The sequence below is a fragment of the Hemiscyllium ocellatum genome, chromosome 23, assembly GCF_020745735.1.
Source record: "Hemiscyllium ocellatum isolate sHemOce1 chromosome 23, sHemOce1.pat.X.cur, whole genome shotgun sequence".
NCBI classification, from domain to species: domain Eukaryota; kingdom Metazoa; phylum Chordata; class Chondrichthyes; order Orectolobiformes; family Hemiscylliidae; genus Hemiscyllium; species Hemiscyllium ocellatum.
The window spans coordinates 12,060,217-12,082,233 of NC_083423.1; the positions used below are offsets into that span (position 1 = coordinate 12,060,217).

At 41.4% G+C, this 22,017-nt stretch overlaps 1 protein-coding gene and 1 long non-coding RNA gene across 3 annotated transcripts in view; one reads left to right on the plus strand and one right to left on the minus strand.

Moving 5' to 3' along the window:
- Positions 1–1,182: 1,182 nt before the first annotated feature.
- Positions 1,183–3,404, minus strand: LOC132826850 (uncharacterized). Its single transcript, XR_009645926.1, has 2 exons — positions 3,237–3,404; positions 1,183–1,722 (listed from the first exon to the last, which is right to left on the minus strand). It is a non-coding gene; the product is annotated as an uncharacterized LOC132826850 (long non-coding RNA).
- A 2,322-nt stretch (positions 3,405–5,726) lies between these two features.
- Positions 5,727–22,017, plus strand: part of net1 (neuroepithelial cell transforming 1) — a 156,148-nt gene continuing 139,857 nt past the window's right edge. For both annotated transcript variants that reach the window (XM_060842688.1, XM_060842689.1), the window contains exon 1: positions 5,727–5,968. In XM_060842688.1, the coding sequence (XP_060698671.1) occupies positions 5,742–5,968 (227 nt within the window). In that variant the 5' untranslated portion in view covers positions 5,727–5,741. The remainder of the gene's footprint in view (positions 5,969–22,017) is intronic.

Here is a 22,017-nt window from a genome sequence, read left to right on the forward strand (position 1 = left end):
ATATTGCTGGAGCAGTTCAGTTTCTAGTCAGTGGTAACCCACAGCATGTTGGTTTCATGTTGGAGTTGGTTAATACCTTGCACATGTTTGGCATGGATGCTTTTTGCCACTTATCAACCAAAGCCTGAAAGTTACTGCATTTGGACATTGACTGCTTCATTATCCAAGGAAGTGCAAATTGATGAACATTGTACAAACATCAGCAAATGTCTGCACTTTTGATCTTATGATATAGAAAAGTCCACTGCCATTCACAACTGAATGTGGTAGGACTGAAGAAATTAGATCTGTTGGTTCCAGTACTACTAAGCTTTGTTGAGCACATACTGCTTACACTGCTTGGCACACAAGTAGACCTGTATTGTAATTTCACTCGGTTGACATCTCATTTACCTGGTGATACTTCTGGCATGCGCTCTTGCAGTCTTCATTGAGCGACGGCTGATCTGCTAGTTTGATGGTAATAGTAGATTGGGAGGTATGCCGGGCATGAGGTTACAGACTGTAGTTGAATATAATTGCCTTGTTGCTGATTGAAACATCTGTTATACTTAGTGGAATAGGAACAGCCTTGTTCAAGAGTCACTGAATATGCAGATTATAGCAAGTAATTATGACAAATGGTATGCTGGCCTTTATTACAACAGAATTTGAGAACTGAGTTAAAAATGCATAGAATCCCTACAGTGATGAAGTCGGCCAATCAGCACATCAAGTCCACATCAACCATCCAAAGAGCATCGCACTGAAACCCACCTCTCTACACTATCCCTGTACTTCCCATGGCTAATCCACCTAACCTGCACAAACCTGGCAATTTAGCATGGCCAATCCATGCAACCTGCACATCTTTGGATTGTAGGATGAAATTGGAACACCTAGAGGAAATCTACACAGGCACAGGGTGAATGTGCAAATTCCACATGGACTGTCACCTGAAGCTAGAATCAACCCTGGGTCCCTGCTTTTGTGAGGCAGTAGTGCTAACCATTGAGTTACCATGTCGCCCCATGTAATAACTCTTACTTTAATTAAATAAAGCATTTGATGAGACCACATCTGGAGTATCATGTTCAGTTTTGGTCTCCTTACATCCGGAAAAATATACTTGCCACAGGGAGAATGCAACACATATTCAGCAAACTAATTCCTGGGATGGAGGGACTGTCCTATGAAGAAAGATTGAATAAACTAGCATTTATTTTCTGGAATTTAGAAGAATAGAGGTGACCTCAATCAAGCATACAGACTTCTTATAAGAGTTGACACGATAGTTTGGGTAGAATGTTTCCACTGATGGACAAGACTATAATCAGGAGGGAAAGCCCCAGAATAAGAGATAGATTGGATAAGACTGAGATAAGGAGGAATTTCTTCACGCAGAATGTGGTGACTCTTCATAATTCTCTATACTTGAGGACTGTGGAGACTCAATTATTGGGTATGTTCAAGGTAGAGATTGATAGATTTTGGATGTCAGCTTGCTCACTGAGCTGGAAGGCTCGTTTTCAGACGTTTAGTCACCATACTAGGTAACATCTTCAGTGAGCCTCCGGATGAAGCACTGGTGGTATAGCCCATTTTCTATTTATGTATTTGGGTTTCCTTTGGTCGGTTATGTCATTTTCTGTGGTGAAATCATTTCCTGTTACTTTTCTCAGGGAGTGGTAAATGGAATCTAAGTCAATGTTTTGTTGATAGAGTTCCGGTTGGATCCACCTCCTGAGAAAAAGAACAAGAAATGATGTTCATTTTGTGTGTTTAATTAATAATAGTGTCACTCTTTATAACTTAATATTACACTCCCTTATCAGTCTAGACCTTTAGAAAATAAAATATAATTATATTTGTACAATGACATTTTCACACTGATTTTAATGTACACTATTGCTTACTGTAATATCTTCACAGACTTAAACAGAGTATGGAGACTCTAGGACAGGAGTAAACTGACTGTGTTTAACCAAGGAAGTTAAGGGTAGTACAAAATTGAAAGAAAAGATGTACAATGTGACAAAATCATGACAAAAATTTGTGGTAACCTAGAGGATTGGGAAGGTATTAAAAGCCATCAAAAGACAACTGAAAAAAAGGTGAACAATAACTATAGGGCAAACTAGCAAGTAATATGAAAGTGGAGAGGAAAATCTTCTTTAAATTAAAGGAAGCATAAGATCAAAGTGGACATCGGCCATTTAGAGATTGAGGCAAGGGAAATCGTCATGGGAAACTAGGAAGTGGCAGAAATGTTGAATACTTACAAAAAGTTCCCATGTTGCAAATGGATTCAGTTACTGAATCCATTTGTAAATCAATGTGTATGCATGTTGGAACAGAATGCAGGATAACATAAAGTCAGCATTTATAAATACAGAAAATATTCATCCATTGGATCTTTAAAATTACGCCCATGTATAGGATTGCATTCATAATCATGACTGATCATAAGTCAGATGTAGTTTCCCTGTACTTTGCATCAGTCTTCATGTTTGAAGATTCTAAAAGTCGGGAGGCAAGGAATTAAACACAATAACTGTCAAAAGAAAAAAAAAATTCAGAAAACCAGTGCTGCCAAAGGCCAAAAGGTCTCCTGGATCTGATGAGTTTCATCTGAGCAAGTAGCTTCAGTGATAGTGGATGTACTGGAAGTAATCTTCCAAGAATACTTAATAAGTTTCAGAGGACTGAAAAACTGCCAATCCAACACCCTTACAAAAAGAGCAGAAGACAAAAACTAGTAACTATAGGCTAGTTAGCTTAATAATGTTAGTGGGAAGATATTGGAGTCTATCATAAAGGATGTAAAGGAAGACCATTTTGAAGTACATAATACAATTAAGCAGAGTCAGCTTCATAAACAGGAAACCATGCCTGTCAAGTTTATTAGAATTCTTTGAGGTGGCAATAAGATAAAGAGGAAGCTTTATATAGTTGGATTCCTAAAAGGCATTCAATATGGTACTGCATATAAGGGTACCTAATAAGAACTAGTGGTGTTAGGGGTAAATATATTAGCATGGATAGAGGATTAGCTAACAAATAGAATGCAGAGAGATAAGGTAAAGGTGGTATAGCCTGCTTTCTATTTATGTGTTTGGGTTTCAACTTTAAAGAGTTACTGTGCAAATATTTTATAAAAACAGAATTTGCTAGAGAAACTCATCCACATTTTGGTTCCAGTGCTCCTTCTGATTTCCAGCTTCTATATTCTTCGTTTTTTTTGTTCTGCTACTTACCAATCACACCAGGGAGGCCAGTTGAAAGGATCAGTGATTCTGAAAAGTCCTCACTCCCCAGTTCTGCTTCAAACTTATGGACATTTCCACAGAATTTCAGTTAGGGATTTTGTTGGCCTGAAGTGGTGACAGGGCATCTCCTGAAGAACCTGGTAGAGCTTTCAGACACCAGCTAAGAAGATATCCAAGAAAATCACTACCTCAGACATTACACAAATCTGAGTTGTTCAAAAAAGAATGTGTTTTAACTGGAACAGAGAACTGTATAGTAGAGTGGGCCCATCGTCCCGCGATATTGTGCCGAACATGACACCAAATTATAGTAATCCTTTCTGCCTACCCTTGGTCCATATCCCTCATTTCCTTGCATATTCATGTGCTTTTCTAAAAGTCCCTTAAACCTTTTGACGTTTATCATACCTACCTCTGTCACCACCCCAAGCAGTGTGCTCCAGATTCTTACTATTTAAAAAGAACTTGCCCCCGCATCTCCTTTGAATTTCCCCCCACCTTAAATATATAATTGCAATATGTACAATTGAAGTTATCTATAGAAACAAATAAAATTAGTGAATCTAACAATAATGTGCAGGAAAATAATTACACATAAAATAGTATGTTCGCCGAGCTGGGAGTTTTTCTTGCAAACGTTTCGTCCCCTTTCTAGGTGACATCTTCAGTGCTTGGGAGCCTCCTGTGAAGCGCTTCTGTGCTGATTCCTCCGGCATTTATACTGGTTTGAATCTGCCGCTTCCGGTTGGCAGTAGCTGTCCGCTGCAGCGGCCGGTATATAGGGTCTAGGTCGATGTGTCTGTTGATCAAATTCGTGGATGAGTGCCATGCTTCTAGGAATTCCCTGGCTGTTCTCTGTTTGGCTTGCCCTATAATAGTGGTGTTGTCCCAATCAAATTCATGTTGTTTGTCATCTGAGTGTATGGCTACTAGGGATAGCTGGTCATGTCGTTTCGTGGCCAGTTGGTGTTCATGGATGCGGGTTGTTAGCTGTCTTCCTGCTTGTCAGATGTAGTGTTTGTGCAGTCCTTGCATGGGATTTTGTAAACCACGTTGGTTTTGCTCATGCTGAGTATCGGGTCCTTTGTCCTGGTGAGTTGTTGTCTGAGAGTGGCTGTTGGTTTGTGTGCTGTTATGAGTCCTAGTGGTCGCAGCAGTCTGGCTGTCAGTTCAGAAATGCTCCTGATGTATGGGAGTGTAGCCAGTCCTTTGGGTTGTGACAACGAAATGAGGACATGCCACAACCCAAAGGACTGGTCACACTCCCATACATCAAGAGCATTTCTGAACTGACAGCCAGACTGCTGCGACCACTAGGACTCATAACAGCACACAAACCAACAGCCACTCTCAGACAACTCACCAGGACAAAGGACCCGATACTCAGCATGAGCAAAACCAACGTGGTTTACAAAATCCCATGCAAGGACTGCACAAAACACTACATAGGACAAACAGGAAGACAGCTAACAACCCGCATCCATGAACACCAACTGGCCACGAAACGACACGACCAGCTATCCCTAATAGCCATACACTCAGATGACAAACAACATGAATTTGATTGGGACAACACCACTATTATAGGGCAAGCCAAACAGAGAACAGCCAGGGAATTCCTAGAAGCATGGCACTCATCCACGAATTTGATCAACAGACACATCGACCTAGACCCTATATACCGGCCGCTGCAGCGGACAGCTACTGCCAACCGGAAGCGGCAGATTCAAACCAGTATAAATGCCGGAGGAATCAGCACAGAAGCGCTTCACAGGAGGCTCCCAAGCACTGAAGATGTCACCTAGAAAGGGGACGAAACGTTTGCAAGAAAAACTACCAGCTCGGCGAACAGAACCACAACAACGAGCACCCGAGCTCAAATCTTCTCACAAAATTTGAACATAAAATAGTAGGAACTTAAAAGACTTTGCTACTTATAAACTTTGCGTTCAGCGTATGATAAGTTCAGGGAATATAATTCGTTGATACACGTGTTTAATAAATCAATATGTTCTTGCCTTTCTTTCACACTGGAGTAGAGTATTTTGCTGATAAGCGCCTTCTCAGCTCGAGTGAGGCTTCAGATTGGACATGGATCAGGAAGGCCCCGGCGTTGCCCCAGCGACGAGGTGGCCGCTGATTGGTGCATTCGAGCGGCGGCAGTTTCAAACGCAGGGGGCGGTTAAGGCCCAAGGCCGGAGAGACCGGGGGATCAGGGAGTGATCGGGGAGAGGAAGGGGGATCGGGGAGAGGAAGGGGGATCGGGGAGAGGAGGGGGGATCGGGGAGAGGAGGGGGGATCGGGGAGAGGAGGGGGGATCAGAGAGTGATCGGGGAGAGGAGGGGGGATCAGAGAGTGATCGGGGAGAGGAGGGGGGATCGGGGAGAGGAGGGGGGATCAGGGAGTGATCGGGGAGAGGAGGGAGTGATCGGGGGGAGGGAAGATCAGGGAGTGATCGGGGGGAGACACCGAGGGATCAAGGGGAGTGATCGGATGGAGAAACCAGGGGAATCAGAGAGTGATCGAGGGGCATTTGGGAGAGACCGGGGACAGCGAGGCCCGTGGAGTCCTGGGGCTGGTGACAGCAGCCTCACACCCAGAATCATGAGTCAGGCCCAGCCGCTGGTGAAGGAAAACAGGCGGCTCTCCAACAAGAGGAAATCCTCAGCAGCATCCAGCAGCAGCAGCAGCACCCCAGAGCCAGCGGATAGCAGCAGGCGGTGAGTGAGTGGAAGCTGGGTCAGGAGTCTGGAGCCGGGCTGTACACATTCTTCACCGATTCCCATCCCCTTTCGGTGTAATGACAATAATGCTAATCTTTCCATACAAGTACACCTTGATTGAATACAAAGCAGAAGCAATTAAATCAACAACTCAATTTGGTCATAACTTTGCTTAATATATGATTGATAACTTCCCTGTACTCGTGTGCTTTCGTACTTGAGTGCAAGAGACAATAAAATCTAAATAATATAAATTCTTAATATAAACGTTATCTTAACTTAGCTGAATAAATTTTCATTTTACACATTTATTCTTTTAAAGCCCGTTACCTGTTTGGATATTTTGACAATTTTCAAGTTAATTGGACAACCTTTATTTTTGGAAAGTGTTTTCTTCTTGTTTGAGTACGTCACGATGTGGGAGCTTAGTTACTGAAATAAATGCTTCTCAGTCAATTTTTCATTGAAGCTGAAGTTGCTTGTCCGCATGGCACTTTTTTTTATTGATTCTAATTTTTGGTTGAATTTGATTCATTGTAATGCATCAAGGACGCACTTTGTTATTGTCGAATTAATGTTCTGGGAAACGTTAGCATAAGTCTTCCAAGTTATGCCTTATTACATGCCATCGTTTGTACCACATTGCTGTTGTCCATGCCTAAAATGAATTTGTTAGTTATCATAACTTTATATTCACACTCTCCCTACAGTATATATACTCCCATAAAATTATCAGTAGTGATTGTGAAAAATCATGTACATAATAATGTGATAGCCTTGTGATTTCAATATCAATAATTTACATGGTGTCTTTAATGTCATGAAGCAATCAAAAATACTTTGTAGAAGCATTATGAGTAAACATTTGACACCAAGCCACATAAGGAGATATTAGGCCAAGTAGAGTCATGCAGATGTACAACATGCAAACAGAGCCTCCTATCCAACTTGTCCATGCCAGCCAGATACTTTAAGTTAATCTAGTCCCATTTGCCTGCATTTGGCCATATCCCTCTAATCCATTCCTATTCATATACCCACCCAGGTGTCTTTTAAATGCTGTAATTGTACCGGCGCCCAACACCTCCCTCTGGCAGCTCATTTCAATACCCACCACCCTCTGTGTGAAAAAGTTGCCCCTTCAATCCCTTTTAAATCTTTTATGTCTCAACATAAATCTGCGCCCTCTAGTTTTGGACTCCCCTACCCTGGGGAAAAGACCTTGACTATTCATCCTATCCATGTCCCTCATGATGCTACAAACTCCCTAAAAGATCACCCCTCAGCCTCTGATGCTTCAGGGAAAATAGCTCCAGTCTATTCTGCCTCTCCCGGTAGCTCAAACTCTCCAACTAAGGCAACATCCTTGTAATTCTTTTCTGAACTCTTTCAAGTTTACAACATCTTTCCTAAAGCAGGGAGACCAGAATTAAATGCAGTATTTCAAAAGTGGCCTAATAAATGTCCTGCACAGCCACAACATGACTTCTCAACTCCTATACCCAATGCACTGACCAGTAAAGGCTCACATAACAAATGCTTTCTTCGCTATCCTGTCTACTTGCAAGTTCAGCTTCAAGGAACTATGAACCTGCACCCCCGGGTCTCATTTTTCAGCAACACTCCCCAGGGCCTTACCATTAAGTGTACAAGTCCTGCACTGATTTACCTTACCAAAATGCAGCACCTCACATATACCTAAATTAAACACTATCTGTCCATCCCTGACCCATTTGTCCATCTGATCAAAGTCCCATTGTACTTTGAGGTAACCTTCTTGGCTGTCCACTGCACCACCAATTTTGGTGCCATTTGCAAACTTACTAACCATACCTCCTATATTCAAATCTAAATCATTTATTTGCATTAAGAAGGAACAGATCCAGCACTGATCCTTGCAGCACACTGCTGGTAACAGGCATCCAGTCCAAAAAGCAATCTTCCACCACCACTCTCTCTCTCTCCTACCTTCAAGCCAATTTTGTGTCCAAATGGCTGGTTCTCCCTGTAGTTCATGTGATTTAATCTTGCTAACAAGTCTACCATGCAAAACCTTGTTGAACGCCTTACTGAAAACCATATGGACAATGTCCACTGCTCTGCCTTCTTCGATCTTTTTCATCACTTCTTCCAAAAACTCAATCAAGTGAGACACAATATCCCATGCACAAAGTCATGTTAACTATCCCTAATCAGTCTCTGCCTTTCCAAATACAGTACATGTAAAATCCTGTTCCTCAGAATCCCCTCCTACAACTTACCCACCACTGACATCAGGCTGACCAATCTATGGTTCCCTAGCTTTTCCTTACCACCTTTCTTAAATATTGGAATTTCCAGGCTTCCGGCACCTCACCCGTGGCTATCCATGATACTAATATGCTGAATACTATGGCCATTTTAAGTCAGTGTTTTTTCCCTTTTGTGAAAACCCCATTGTAGTTTGTGGAATCTCCAGGTATTAAAATGAGATAAAATTTGCAAATTAGCAGTCCTTTTTTTCAGTCACTATCATTACTGTCCCGTAGGGTCAAGTGGACTCTTCAGTTTGGTTATAATTACATACTAAAAAGAATTTTACAATTTTTTAAAAGAATCTTGGAGTTTGCCATGATAGATGGTGAAATTTGAATTCAGTTTTAAAAAGTGGGAATAAGAATCTAGTGATTGAATTGAATTTATTGTCATGTGTACCAAGGCACAGTGAAAAGCTTTGTCTTGCAAGCAATACAGGCAGATCACAGAGTTAAGTAGCATAGATAGAAAATAATAGGTAAACAGCGGCAGAAACAAAAACATAGGTACAGGCGAATGTTAAGAGTTGTGAGTCCATTCAGTATTCTAACTCTTTCAAAACCAGCTGGTGAGTGTGTTCAGGCTTCTATACCTTCTCCCCAATGGGAGAGGTTGTAGAAAAGCATTGCTGGGGGGTTGGGAATAGATCTTTGAGAATGCTGGCAGCATTTCCTTGACAGCGGGCTGGTAGATGGATTCTATAGATGGGAGGTTGGCCTTTGTGATTGTCCAGGCTGAGTTCACCACTCTCTGTAACCATCTCTGATCTTGAATGCCATACTAGGTAACGATACGTCCAGACAGAATGCTTTCGATGGCACACCTATAAAAGTTGACAAGGGTATTCGCCGTCATGCCAAATTTCCTCAGCTGCCTGAGGAATTAGAAACATTGTTGTGCCTTTGTAACCAGTTCATCCACATTAAGATCCCAAGAAAGCTTGTTGTGGATGACCATTCCCAGGAACTTGACACTCTCCACTCATTCCACCTCTGTGCTGTTAATATGTAGGGGGGCATGAGTAACATCCCGCCGAAAGTCAAAAATGAGTTCCTTGGTTTTGCCAGTATTGAGAGCTAGGTTGTTCTCAATGCACCATGTTTCCAGATCTTCCACTTCCCATTTGTAGTCTGTTTCGTCGCCATCTGAGATTCGACTGACGATGGTGGTGTCATCAACGAACGTGTGAATGGCATTAGTCTGGTATTTGGCAATGCAGTCATGGGTATACAGTAGTACAGTAGGGGGTTGAGTATGCACCCCTAGGGGGTTTCAGTGTTGAGTGTTAGTGAGGATGAAATATTGTCCCCAATCTTCACTGATTGTGGCCTGTGGGTCAGGAAACTGAGGATCCATTTGCAGAGAGTGGAGCTTAGTCGGAGATCACTAAGTTTGGTAATCAGTCTCGAGGGGGTAATAGTGTTGAAGGCTGAACTGTGGTCCATGAGTAAGCTTCTTATGTAGCTGTTCTTGGTGTCAAGATGTTCTAGGGAGGAGTGAAGGGCAAGTGATTTGGCATCTGACATGGATCTGTTGGTCCGATAGGCAAATTGGAGTGGGTCAAGGGTAATGGGGAGGCTGGAGTTGATTAATGCCATGACCAGCCTTTCAAAGCACTTCTTGACCACCAAAGTTAGGGCCACTGGGCGATAGTCGTTGAAACATGCTGCATAAGCCTTCTTACTCACAGGGATCATATTGGGCCTCTTGAAACAGGCAGGGACAGTTTCAGGTAGAGGTTGAAAATGTCCGAGAAGACCTCTGCCAGTTGATCTACACGTGCTTTGAGTGCACGGACTGGTACTCCATCTGGTGCCATCGCTTTCCTTGGATTCACACGAAGGAAAGCTGATCTGACCTCTGATGAAGTGACTGTTGGGATAGGTTCATAATGATAATGAAACCATTGCTGATTGTCATGAAAAAAACCATCTGGTTCACTAAAGTCCTTTAGGAAAGGAAATCTCTATCTTTACTCAGTCTACATGTGATTCCAGATCTACAGCAATGGCATTGACTCTCATCTGTTCTCTGGGCAATTAGGGATGGGCAATGAATACTGACCTGGCCAGTGACGTTTACATCCCGTGAACAAATTTTGTATTTATTCACTCAAAGCTTGATTCTCTATTTGAATACTGTCTCCTCCTGCTGCTTGGCTTCTCTTTATTTGTATTTTAATACTCTTGGTGTAAACAAATTGAACGAAATGGAAAAGAACTCAGAGAGCCCATAGCCATATTCATTACAATACAAGCAACTAATTAATTTTTCGACACCTTTTTGCTATGTTACCTTTAAACTAAAGTTTACCAGAATTGGATATGAACAGCTACCAAGCCCCAGAAATTAAAGTTCAGTGAAATTATCAAAGAAAGCTAAATAAACAGCAATGACTTATACTTAAGTGGTGCCTTAATCATAATACTATAGAATGTCCTTCAGATGTGTTATGAAACAAAATATGATCCTTAGTCAAGTAACGATGACTCAAAAGATGTTCAAAGACATTTTAAGGAGTGTCTTAAAGGAGAAAAGTGAGGTTGAGAGCTGGAGAAGCTGATGGAAGGAATTCTAGAACTTGAGGACGAACACACTTTCAGAGGTGGTGGTGACAAAATTAAGGATGAACTGTTTCAGTGACAGTATTCTTCAATAAAAAGTTGAGGTTTTGTTACTTCAGACACAGTTGCGCAATGCTGCCTCATGTCATACATTAGCCATAAGTTGGTATGCTAATTGAGATGTATCAAAATTTGAAAAGCAGGAAAATATGGATTAAGTCATACACAGCAAAACCGGTAAACTGGGCAACAAAATTTACATTGCATATTATCAATGTCACTGTTGCAGGCAAATTTGTTTTTGGAAATCAAAAATGTTGACTGGTCTCTTGTTTATATACAAGCATTGAGCTTGCATTCTGGCCAAACGATATATTAAGCAACAGAACCTGATGTATTCACAACAAGACTGATATGCCAAACTGATGCCCTAGAGTGCTTTGGTTCACAAGGCCTCAACTCAGATAAACCTTAAGTGGTGCAAATAGATTATTTTGGAAAAAAGGCAGCTTCACAAATTATCAGAAAACAATGAACTAGGAATATAAACCTTTAAAATAAGGATAGACATGTTGCTAGCAAGATCAGCATTTGCTTCCCATCTCTAATTATTCTGAAAAAAGTTGTGGTAAGTTGTCTTTTTTTGATCTGCTACAATCCATGTGATGTAATTACATGCAAAGGGAGTGAAGAGGTGGGGATCCAGGATTGTACTCAATGAAACTGAAGAAATGGCAATATAGTTCCAGATCAAGGTGGTGAATGACATGGAGAAGAACTTGTAGGTGATAGTTGTGCCCTTTACCTTGACTACTACCTCTAGCACCTTGTATCTGCCATGGTTTCTGTATGTGGTACAGAGTATGGGTTGTTTCAGGTAGTTTGCTACCATCCTGCTGTATCCATAATCCATATATAGACCAGACTAGTTTACATATAACTGGTATAGGATAGTCATAAATGGAATCTGTTTTAATTAATATGCTGCTTGCTGGAGATCCAAGGTGGCAGTGGTCTGTGTGGTCTGCTGTGCTGGGTTCTGTGCCATACTCCCTGGCAAGGTGGACCTTTACCCGCCTTGTTAACCACCCCAGGAGAAAAAATTGCTAATGTAAACTTACTGAACATCTACTGCTGCTAAAATTGTGGTTTGACAGCTTTAAGACCAGGATGAAAGCAAATAAAGGAAAGGGGCCTAAAGGAGTGCAGCAGGCAGGGCACTCCCCTACTGCATCAGGGGTGTCTGTGGACATTGCTCAAACACCCGGGGCGGCCCCTTTGGATTTGCTGCAGCAGTAATTACTCTCAGAGTTTGGCAAGCTCCAAGAAAAGATTGAAGCAGTGGTGGAACAACTATCTGCCACGCTGAAAGAGCATGAGCAGGATATTCAAATGTCAGACCAAAGAGTAGAGGCAGTGGATCTGAGAATCGCGGCATTGGAGACCATGGCAGAGGTCTCAGGAGGAAGGACCTAAACAATGGAAGACCAGGTTCGGGTCCTTCAGGAGCTAATGAATGACCAGGAAAACACAAGTAGAAGAAAGATCTTACGGCTTGTGGGTCTTCCGGAATGCGAGGAAGGTGAAGAGCTTGTTGATTTCCTGGAGAAGTGGCTCCCAAAGTTCCTGGGGCTGGAGTTGGAGTTGGGCCTGTTGAGTGTGGAGAGGGCCCACCCGATCGCAATGCACAGGTCCAGGCCAGACCCGCGCCCCCGCGTGGTTCTAGTGCAACTCCTGCATTATAAATGATTTGGATGTGAGCATAAGAGGTATAGTTAGTGAGGTTGCAGAACAAAGAAACCTTGGACTGCAGGTTCATAGCTCCGTGAAAGTAGAGTCGCAGGTAGATAGGAAAGTGAAGAAGGCGTTTGGTATGCTTTCCTTTATTGGTCAGAGTATTGAGTACAGGAATTGGGAAGTCATGTTGCAGCTGTACAGGATATTGGCTAGGCCATGTTTGGAATATTGCATGCAATTCTGGTCTCCTTCCTTTCGGAAAGATGTTGTGAAACTTGAAAGGGTTCAGAAAAGATTTACAAGGATGCTGCCAGGTTTGGAGGATGTGAGGTACAGGTATAGGTTTAATAGGCTAGGGCTGTTTTCCCTGGAGGGCCAGAAGCTGAGGGGTGACCTTATAGAGGTTTATAAAATCATGAGGGGCATGGATAGGGTAAATAGACAAGGTCTTTTCCCTGGGGTGGGGAGTCCAGAACTAGAGGGCATGGGTTTAGGGTGAGAGGGGAAAGATATAAAAGGGACCTAAGGGGCAACCTTTTCATACAGAGGGTGGTAAGTGTATGGAATGAGCTGCCAGAGGAAGTGGTGGAGGCTAGTACAATTGCAACATTTAAAAGGCATCTGGATAGGTATATGAATAGGAAGGGTTTGGAGGGATATGGGCCAGGTGCTGGCAGGTGGGACTAGATTGAATTGGGATATCTGGTCGGCATGGACAGGTTGGACCAAAGGGTCTGTTTCTATGCTGTACATCTCTGTGACTCTAAAGAGAAACAGTTAGTGATTGAAACAGCAAGAAGACTGGAAAGAGATTCACAGGCTTTAATGCACAAAAGCTCAAAAATAATGTTTTTTCAGGTCTTTTCAGCAACCATAATTAAGAAGAGAAGGGCATTTGATGCAGTTAAGAGAAAATTAAGGGATCTGAACATTCAGTATACCTTGAGGTACCTGGCTGTGTTGCGTTTCATTCATGGAGGGACGGATTACAATTTTGATGCAGCACAAAAGGCGAAGGACTTTGTGAATTCTCTGATTAAAGGACTCAGGTCAGGGTAGGGGTCAGGGGGGAGGAGCATCATTGCAGACAATGGTACAGTCTTTAAAAAAATGTCTTTTACCCCTTATTTTCTCCTATCTCCCCGTTTTTTGTGGTTGTCAGCTTTATACGTACTGCCCTGATGTAAAACTAGAATTATTTAGTGTATCAGTCAGTTGAGTTATTATCTGGGGCCTTTTGTTTACTGCTGTCCTTTTGGTTTTGGATTGGGGGTGGCTATACCTCTGGTTAAGCTGTATGGAGGAGAGGTGTGGGTGGCGGGGTGGGAATGGGCGTACATTGTTAACTCTCAGAATGTAAATAACATGTTTTTTTTCATCTGTAAATTGCCTGGGGCTACGGCACGGCCTCAGCTGGAAGGAGACAGGATGGTAGCAAGGATTGGGAGGAGTGCCCCCTATGAGCAAGCAGGGAGATCTCTAGTGAATTGTAGGGATTTTATTTGTTTGCTTAAGTTAAATGTAGTGATTAGTTTTTGAGTTGTAGTGGTTTTTGTAGGAGTCGTTTTTAGACTTTACAGAGTTAATGTCTTTATCGCTCGTCGCACCTCAGATAAGCGTCCTCCTGGGAAACCATTGGCTGCCCTGCATGACCATGGCTAATGATTCGTTCAGGTGATGCACCTGAAATGTAAAAGGGAACCTTTCTCCTATTAAAAGAAAGATGGTGCGGTCAAGTCTTGGGAAGGAAGGGGTGAACGTTGCCCTGCTGCAAGACACATTTAACTGATAAGGAACATCTGAAATTGCGGCGGGGAGTATAATAGGGTACTCTTCTCCCCCTTTAGCTCCAAGAGCAGAGGAGTGGACTATACTGGTAAGAAGGAATCTCCCTTTCCAGATAACTGAGCAAATTAAGGACAAACATGGACAGTTCATCATTCTTAATGCTCTAATACATGGAGAAGAGTATGGCATCCTGAATGTGTATTGTCCCCTGGCGTGCTCTCTTAAATTTCTAATTGATGCAGTGACTAAACTAATGAGTCTTGGGGTGTGTCGCACAATCATAGGAGGAGATTTTAATCGCCTGATAGATCCCGAGGTAGACAGGGTGCCAAGGGGCCCAGCAGGTACGCCCGCGCAATCTAAGCAGTTGGTGGACATGTGTGAGGAGTTGGGATTAGTGGATGTGTGGAGGCATCTCCACCCTAATGGAAGAGAATTACTTTCAATTCCAACCCACACAAGTGCCACAAGGAAATTGACATGTTTCATACCATCAGATTGTTTGGACAGAACATTGGCATGCAAAATTGGGAATATAGCTCCTAGAAGCATGGCATTCCAACCGGAACTCTGTCAACAAACACATCGAGTTTGACCCTATCTACCACCCCCTGAGAAAAAGAACAGGAAATGACATCACCACAGGAGATGTCATCACCAACCCAAAAGAAACCCAAATATATAAATAGAAAGAAAGAATTATCAGCAGTGCTTTGCCCAGAGATATTACTAAAGATGTTACCTAGTAGGGTAACGAAATGTCTGGAAATGAACTTCCAGCTCAATGAGCAAACCTACACCCAGAACCTCAACCTGAGCTACAAATCTTCTCAAAACTTGCTAAGGTACATCACAGAAACAGGTCCTTCAGTTCACCGCATTTGAGCTGAACATGATGCCATTCTGGCTGCACATGCTGTATATTCCTCTATTTCCTGCATTCATATGTTTGTCTAAATGCTTTTTAAGCTTTGCTATTGTATCTGCTTCTACCACTTGGCAAAGGCAATGGCAGAGAGTATTTAACCTGATAAGTGCGAGATGATGCAATTTATAAGAAGAAACAACAAGAACATATCCTGCTGGGTTAGCTTGTAATAGTCAGAGATGGAGGCTCAAAATGTTAACCGAAAATCAAATGCTGATTTGTGTCAGTTATCAGCTTCCAATCCACATGGCTGAAAATGAAGCTTTTAATCATTGGGTTCAACTTTCTTGAATTCATGTAGTCTTTACATGACTGTGGTGTGATGATCCCAGCTGCTAGTGCTACTGGTCAAGTCAGATTCCAGAGTAAGACCTGGCTGAATTGCAAAAGCCAAACATTTGGTAACTTTGTTTATTGTCATAGTAAAATGCTGAACATATTTTTCTGTGCTTTTAACAAAGAACATAAAGATTTATTGAGGAAAAAAGAAACCATAAGCTAGTTAAAACATTCATATTACAAATATTAGAGAGAAAGATTGAAACCTTTCTTGCACTGAAAACCAATCTTATTGATGCTTGAAGTTCAGTGAAGGATGGCCGGTTTACACTTTAAAGTTCTTTGATTCACTTAGAATGGCTGTAACCAGTTTCTTCTCTGCAAATGTCTGAAGTTACTCAATTCTATTTCTTTCGCTAATGGTTCAAGACCCTTAAACAAACTGTTGACACAGTTCACACACTCCTTAACATGTGTTCCTTAACCTAATGCATTTAGTGGTTTTGAAGAATGTCTTCCTGTCTGACACCTTAAGATCTTCTGTTTCTAGAGTTTATCTCTTACTAAGTTCTAAGTCATTTAGAATTTTTCTTCTTCTCTGACTGGTTTTGGAGACTGTTAATGAATGATCTAAAACAAACATGCACCTTCTGGACAGAGAGTTATAGAGATGTACAGCATAGAAACAGACCCTTCGGTCCAACCGTCCATATTGACCAGGTATCCCAACTCAATCTAGTCCCACCTGTCAGCACCCAGCCCATATCCCTCCAAACCCTTCCTATTCATATACCCATCCAGATGCCTTTTAAATGTTGCAATTGTACTAAGATCCACAACTTCCTCTGGCAGCACATTCCATACATGTACCACCCTCTGTGTGAAAAAGCTGTCCCTTAGATCTCTTTTATATCTTTCCCTCTTACCTAAACATATGCCCTCTAGTTCTGGACTCCTCCACCCCAGGGAAAATACTTTGTCTATTGATCCTATCCGTGCCACTCATGATTTTATAAACCTCTATAAAGTCATCCCTCAGCCTCTGACACTCCAGGGAAAACAGCCCTAGCCTATTCAACCCCAGTTATTTTTGCTATCTTCGTTAAAGGAAGCTTATTTGTATATCTTCAGCATTGACCACATTGTTGCTAGGCATCAGTGTTGAAACTTTAATTTTTTCAATTATTTTTGGTTTGGAGTTGTGAACTGAGAGCTTAAGATGACCTTTGGACTATAAGCAGAAACTTTTTTTAAAAAACAGAAACACATATCAGTTTGTTTGTTATATGGTCAGGCCAGGAAGTTCAACTCAAGTTGATTCTTGTTCAAAGGAAACTAGACTTTTTGGGTTCCGAGATGCATGATGCTTAAACAGACAGCAGATATTTGAATGTTACTGGGATCTGTCAGTGAAACCAGTGTTAACCAGTCTAATAAAGAGAATGTTCAAAAAAATAAAAGAGGAGCCAAAATTTGAACTATGTTTAAGTCAAGGAATGTGTCTGCCAAAACTACAGAAAGGAGATCTACTTGCTCTCTAGTTATCCTCCCATTGTCAGTTTATTGAAAGTTTGGAGAATAGAATCTCAGTTACAAGTATTAACTTAATATTTCTCAGAGGCAATAATGAGGACTGCAGATGCTGGAAACCAAAGTTTAGATCAGAGTGGTGCTGGAAAAGCATAGCAGGTCAGGCAGTATCTGAGGAGCAGGAAAATTGACGTTTCAGGCAAAAGCCCTTCATCGGAATATTTCTCAGAGCCAACTGGAAGCTATTTGCATTGGCCGACATCTATAGAAAACAAACAACACACAATCTCATGTGCCTGTGATATTAAGGATTGTGTAAACTGCTTAAACAAACTGGCCAGTTACATATTCTTTATTTTTACTTAATTTATCCCTTAATTATATCTGTCTGTCTATGTATGAGAGGGTGTTGGAATCAAAAGAGATTGAGTTTAAATCATAAACATTAATTAATTACCTTATCTTTGCTTCTGTTAAAGCTACTGTGTTACTAATAAATTGTTCATTCTTTTGTTTAAGTTATAAACTTGGTGACTAGTCTCAGTTATTCATGAAGTCTAGATAATAATCATTGTGGTCAATTTTGAGGGTCATTGAATCTTTTAATTTTGCTGTTATGAATATGAGGATAGGGAAGCTGATTTGATTTCACAGTCTGTGTTGTAACAACAGCCCAATTTCTTTGCTCTCTTCTACCATTATTTTCTAAAGCATTGAACTATCTATCTGAAGGGTTTTTAAAGCTTTATTTAAACACTCTTGAAAACAAATTTCCAGTTAACATAAGACTACTCTCAGAACTCAAAAATGTCCTTCCCTCTTAACTGTAGAAATACAAATCAAAGCCTTAGTAGTTCTGTCAACTTTAAAACCCAAGTTTCAAGCAATAACATGTCAAGAAACAGCTTCACAGCAGCTTACTCTAAATATGTGGTTATATCCAGATTTTGGTTCATACATCATGGTTTGATTCACCACTGGGTGAGCAGATGCTGAACAGTACTGGTTCAGTGTAAACGCAGAGTTTAACTTTATTTAAAACAGAAGTCCATGTATTCTCCTGGGCATAAAGAAATAACATCAGTTTCCTTGTGAAAAAAACTTACAACACAGAAGGTGCCCACTCATCAATTACACAGGATTTATATGCATATTGAACAGCCAAAGCAGCAGATTTAGCCGTGTAATCCCACAACAAATTAATCAGATCAAAGCATTGCAGAGCTGCCGCATCCAGTTGTGAACGAGGACAATTAAACAATTAACAGGTGATAGAGCTGCAAATATTCCCTCTTCTGAAAATGGGGCTGCCCATCATGTCAGTGCAAAATAAAAAGGTTGAAACCTTTGCAACCATCTTCAGCCAGAAACACCAAATGGATGATTTATCTGGGTCCACAGCAGATGCCAGTCTTCGGCCAATTTAATTAATTCGACATGATATGAGGAAGTGGCTGACGCTAACCATGCACTTGACAACAGGTTGGTTTTAGTATTTAAGATTTATCATCTTAGAGCCATACAGCACGGAAACAGACCCTTCAGTCCGACTCGACCATGCCAACCAAACACAATCTGACCTAGTCCTATTTGACAGCATTTAGTTCATATGCCTCGAAACCCTTCTTGTTCATATACATCCAGATGCCTTTTAAATGTTGTAATTGTATCCACCTCCATCACTGCCTCTGGTGGCTCATTGTATACACATGCCACCCTGCACATGGAAAAGTTACGCCTCCGGTCCTTTTTAAATCTTTCTCCTCTCGCCTTAAACCAATACCCTCTAATTTTGGACTCTCCGACTCTTGGAAAAGGAGCTTGGCAATTCAGCCTATTCATGCACCTCGTGATTTTATGAACTTCCACAAGGTCACCCCTCAGCCTCCGACGCTCCAGAAAAAAGAGCCCGAGCCTATCAGCCTCTCCCAATAACTCTAACTCTCCAGTCCCAGTAACATCCTTGTAAAACATTTTTGCATCCTCTCAAGTTTAACAAAATCCTTCCTATAGAATTATATGTATATTCTAAAAGTGCCTAACCAACGTCCTGTTCGGCCGCAATATATCCCGATTCCTATCCTCAATGTTCTGATCAATCAAGGCAAGTGTGCCTTCTTCACCAACCTGGCAGAAGTGGGTACTACAGATGCTGGAGATTAGAGTCAAGATTAAAGTGGTGCTGGAAAAGCACAGCAGATTAGACAACATCCGAGTAGCAGGAAAATTGACGTTTTGGGCAAAAACCCTTGAGCTTTTGCCCGAAACGTTAATTTTCTTGCTCCTTGGATGCTGCCTGACTTGCTGTGCTTTTCCAGAACCACTCTAATCCTTATTCACCAACCTGTCTACCTGCAACTCCATGTTCAAGAAACTGTGCACCTGTACACCTAGGTCTCTTCGTTCAGCTACAGTCCCCATAGCCCTACCATTAACTGTATAAGCCCTACTCTGGTTTGCTTTACCAAAATGCAACATCTCATTTTTATCTAAATTAAGCACCAACAGCCATTCCTTGACCCATTGGCCCACCCGATCCAGGTCCCATTGTCCGCTGAGATAATCTTCTCCACTGTCTAGTACTCCACGTATTTTAGTGTCATCTGCAAACTTAACCATGCCTCCTATATTCGCATCCAGACCATTTATATAAATTACAAAAAGCAGCGGACCCAGTACAGATCCTTGTGGCACACTGCTGGTCACAGGCCTCCAGTCCAAAAGCAACACTCTACCAACACCTTCTGTCTCCACCCTTCAAGCCAATTTTATATCCAAATATCAAGCTCCCCCTGGATCTCAAGTGATTTAATCTTACTAACCAGAATACCATGCATTACCTTGCATCATATTTATACTTATAAATGTATTGTGGTGGTTCAGAGAAGGTTCATTTGACTGACACATCGGATGGGACGGTTACCTTATAAGGAAAGATTGGACAGGGAGGGCATATACCCTTTGGCATTTCAAAAAGTGAGATGTACTCTTATTGAAACATCTAAGATCCTGAAGGGACTTGACAGGATGAATACTGAAATGGTTTTCTACTTGTGGATGAGATTAGAACCAGAGACATAATTTAAAATTAAGGGTGCACCCATTAATGAAAAGAATGAAAGGAATGAAAATAATTTTATTTTTTGATGAGGGTCATCTGTCTTTGGAACTTTCAGCAATAACGTCTGAGTCGTTCAATATTTTTAAGATAAAAATAGATTCTTCACGAGCAAAGGGATTGAAGGTTGTCAGGGTTGGTAGAAAAATGATTTGAGGCTACCTTTGGATCTTACTAAATGGGACAGCAGGCTCAAAGGGGACAAATAATGTACTTCTGCTCTGAATTCATATGTGCAGAACATAGAACATAGCCCAGCCAAGCTATTCTTCTACAACCATAACATTGACATCTACACAACATCATGGAAAATTGCGTAGGTCTGTCACATTCACAAAAAGCAGAACAAATCCAATCTGGTCAATAAACTACCCATCAGTCTACTCTCAATCATTATCAAAGTTCTGGGAGGTGTCTACAATGATATAACAACTAATCAAATGCTTCGAGAAAACTTGCTCCTCAGTGCTCACTTTGGTTTCTACCAAGGCCACTTGACTCCAGAGCACATTCTTCTCCATGTTTTGCCCAGGACCGTTGAACAAAATTGCAGAATTGAAGTGAGAGTGCCCTTAACATCAGGACAGCATTTGAATATGTGTTGCATCAAGGCGCCCTAGCCAAATTGAAGCCAATACAAATGAGAGGAAACTCTCCACTGCTGATGCCATCACAGCCCACCACCATAATCCTCCTCAAAAAAGCCCTTTCCAGTCATTTCAAATCCTGGGAGTCACCATTGACCAGAAACTTATTGCGTCACTCATGTAAACAATGAGGCTACAAAATGTTAGAATTTTACTGTATATTGAAAGTGAGGTTGTTCATTCTGTAGCAAGAGAAATTATGAAGGCTTGATGTATATGGGTCAATTACTGCCAAATGAGATTAGATTAATTTAGGATATCTGGTCAGCATGGACAAGTTGGACCAAAGAGTCTGTTTCCATGCTGTACATTTCTATGACTCTGAGGCAAACATTAGCTGAGCTAGACTTATTTAGGCACTGGATAATCTTTAAAGAACTTTTACATGATTTAAAGCAATTATACATTCCATTAAGGTGCAAAATCTTAAAAATAGTCAGTCAACCAGAACTAACAAAGGAAGCACCAAATTGTAAAAGATTAAAAGAAAAGGCCACTAAGTTACCAGAAAAGGCATTACTCAGAGAATTGGGAGGGTTATAAGATACATCAAAGTGCCAAGAAACTGACAAGAAAGAGAAAAGTAGAATATGATTGCAATCTAGCAATAAACATAAAAGGCACTGTGAAAGTTTCGCTCTGTACGCGAAAAAAAAGTAATGTTTGGCCAAAGCCAACATGGGTCCATTACAGGTAGTCAGCAGAATCTATAACGGGAAATGTTAAAAAAGGCAGAGAGGCTAAGTATTTATTTTGGCTCTGATTTCATTGAGGAAGATACCAGACATCTTCCAGAGCTAGAAATCCAAGTAATTAGGGAGAATGAGTTGAAGGTAATTTACATTAGTTAGAAAATTGTAATGCAGAAATGAATGGGGCTGCAAGTTCATAAATCCCCAGGGCCTGATGGTCTAGAACATAGAACAACACAGTGCAGAATAGGCCCTTTGGACCTCGATGTTGCGCCGACCTGTGAACTATTCTCAGCTTGTCCCCCTACACTATCCCAAAATCATCCATGTGCTTATCTAAGGATTGTTTAAATCTCCCTAATGTGGCTGAGTTGACTACATTAGTAGGTAGGGCATTCCACGCCCTTACCACTCTCTGCGTAAACAACCTGCCTCTGACATCTGTCTTAAATCTGTCACCCCTCAATT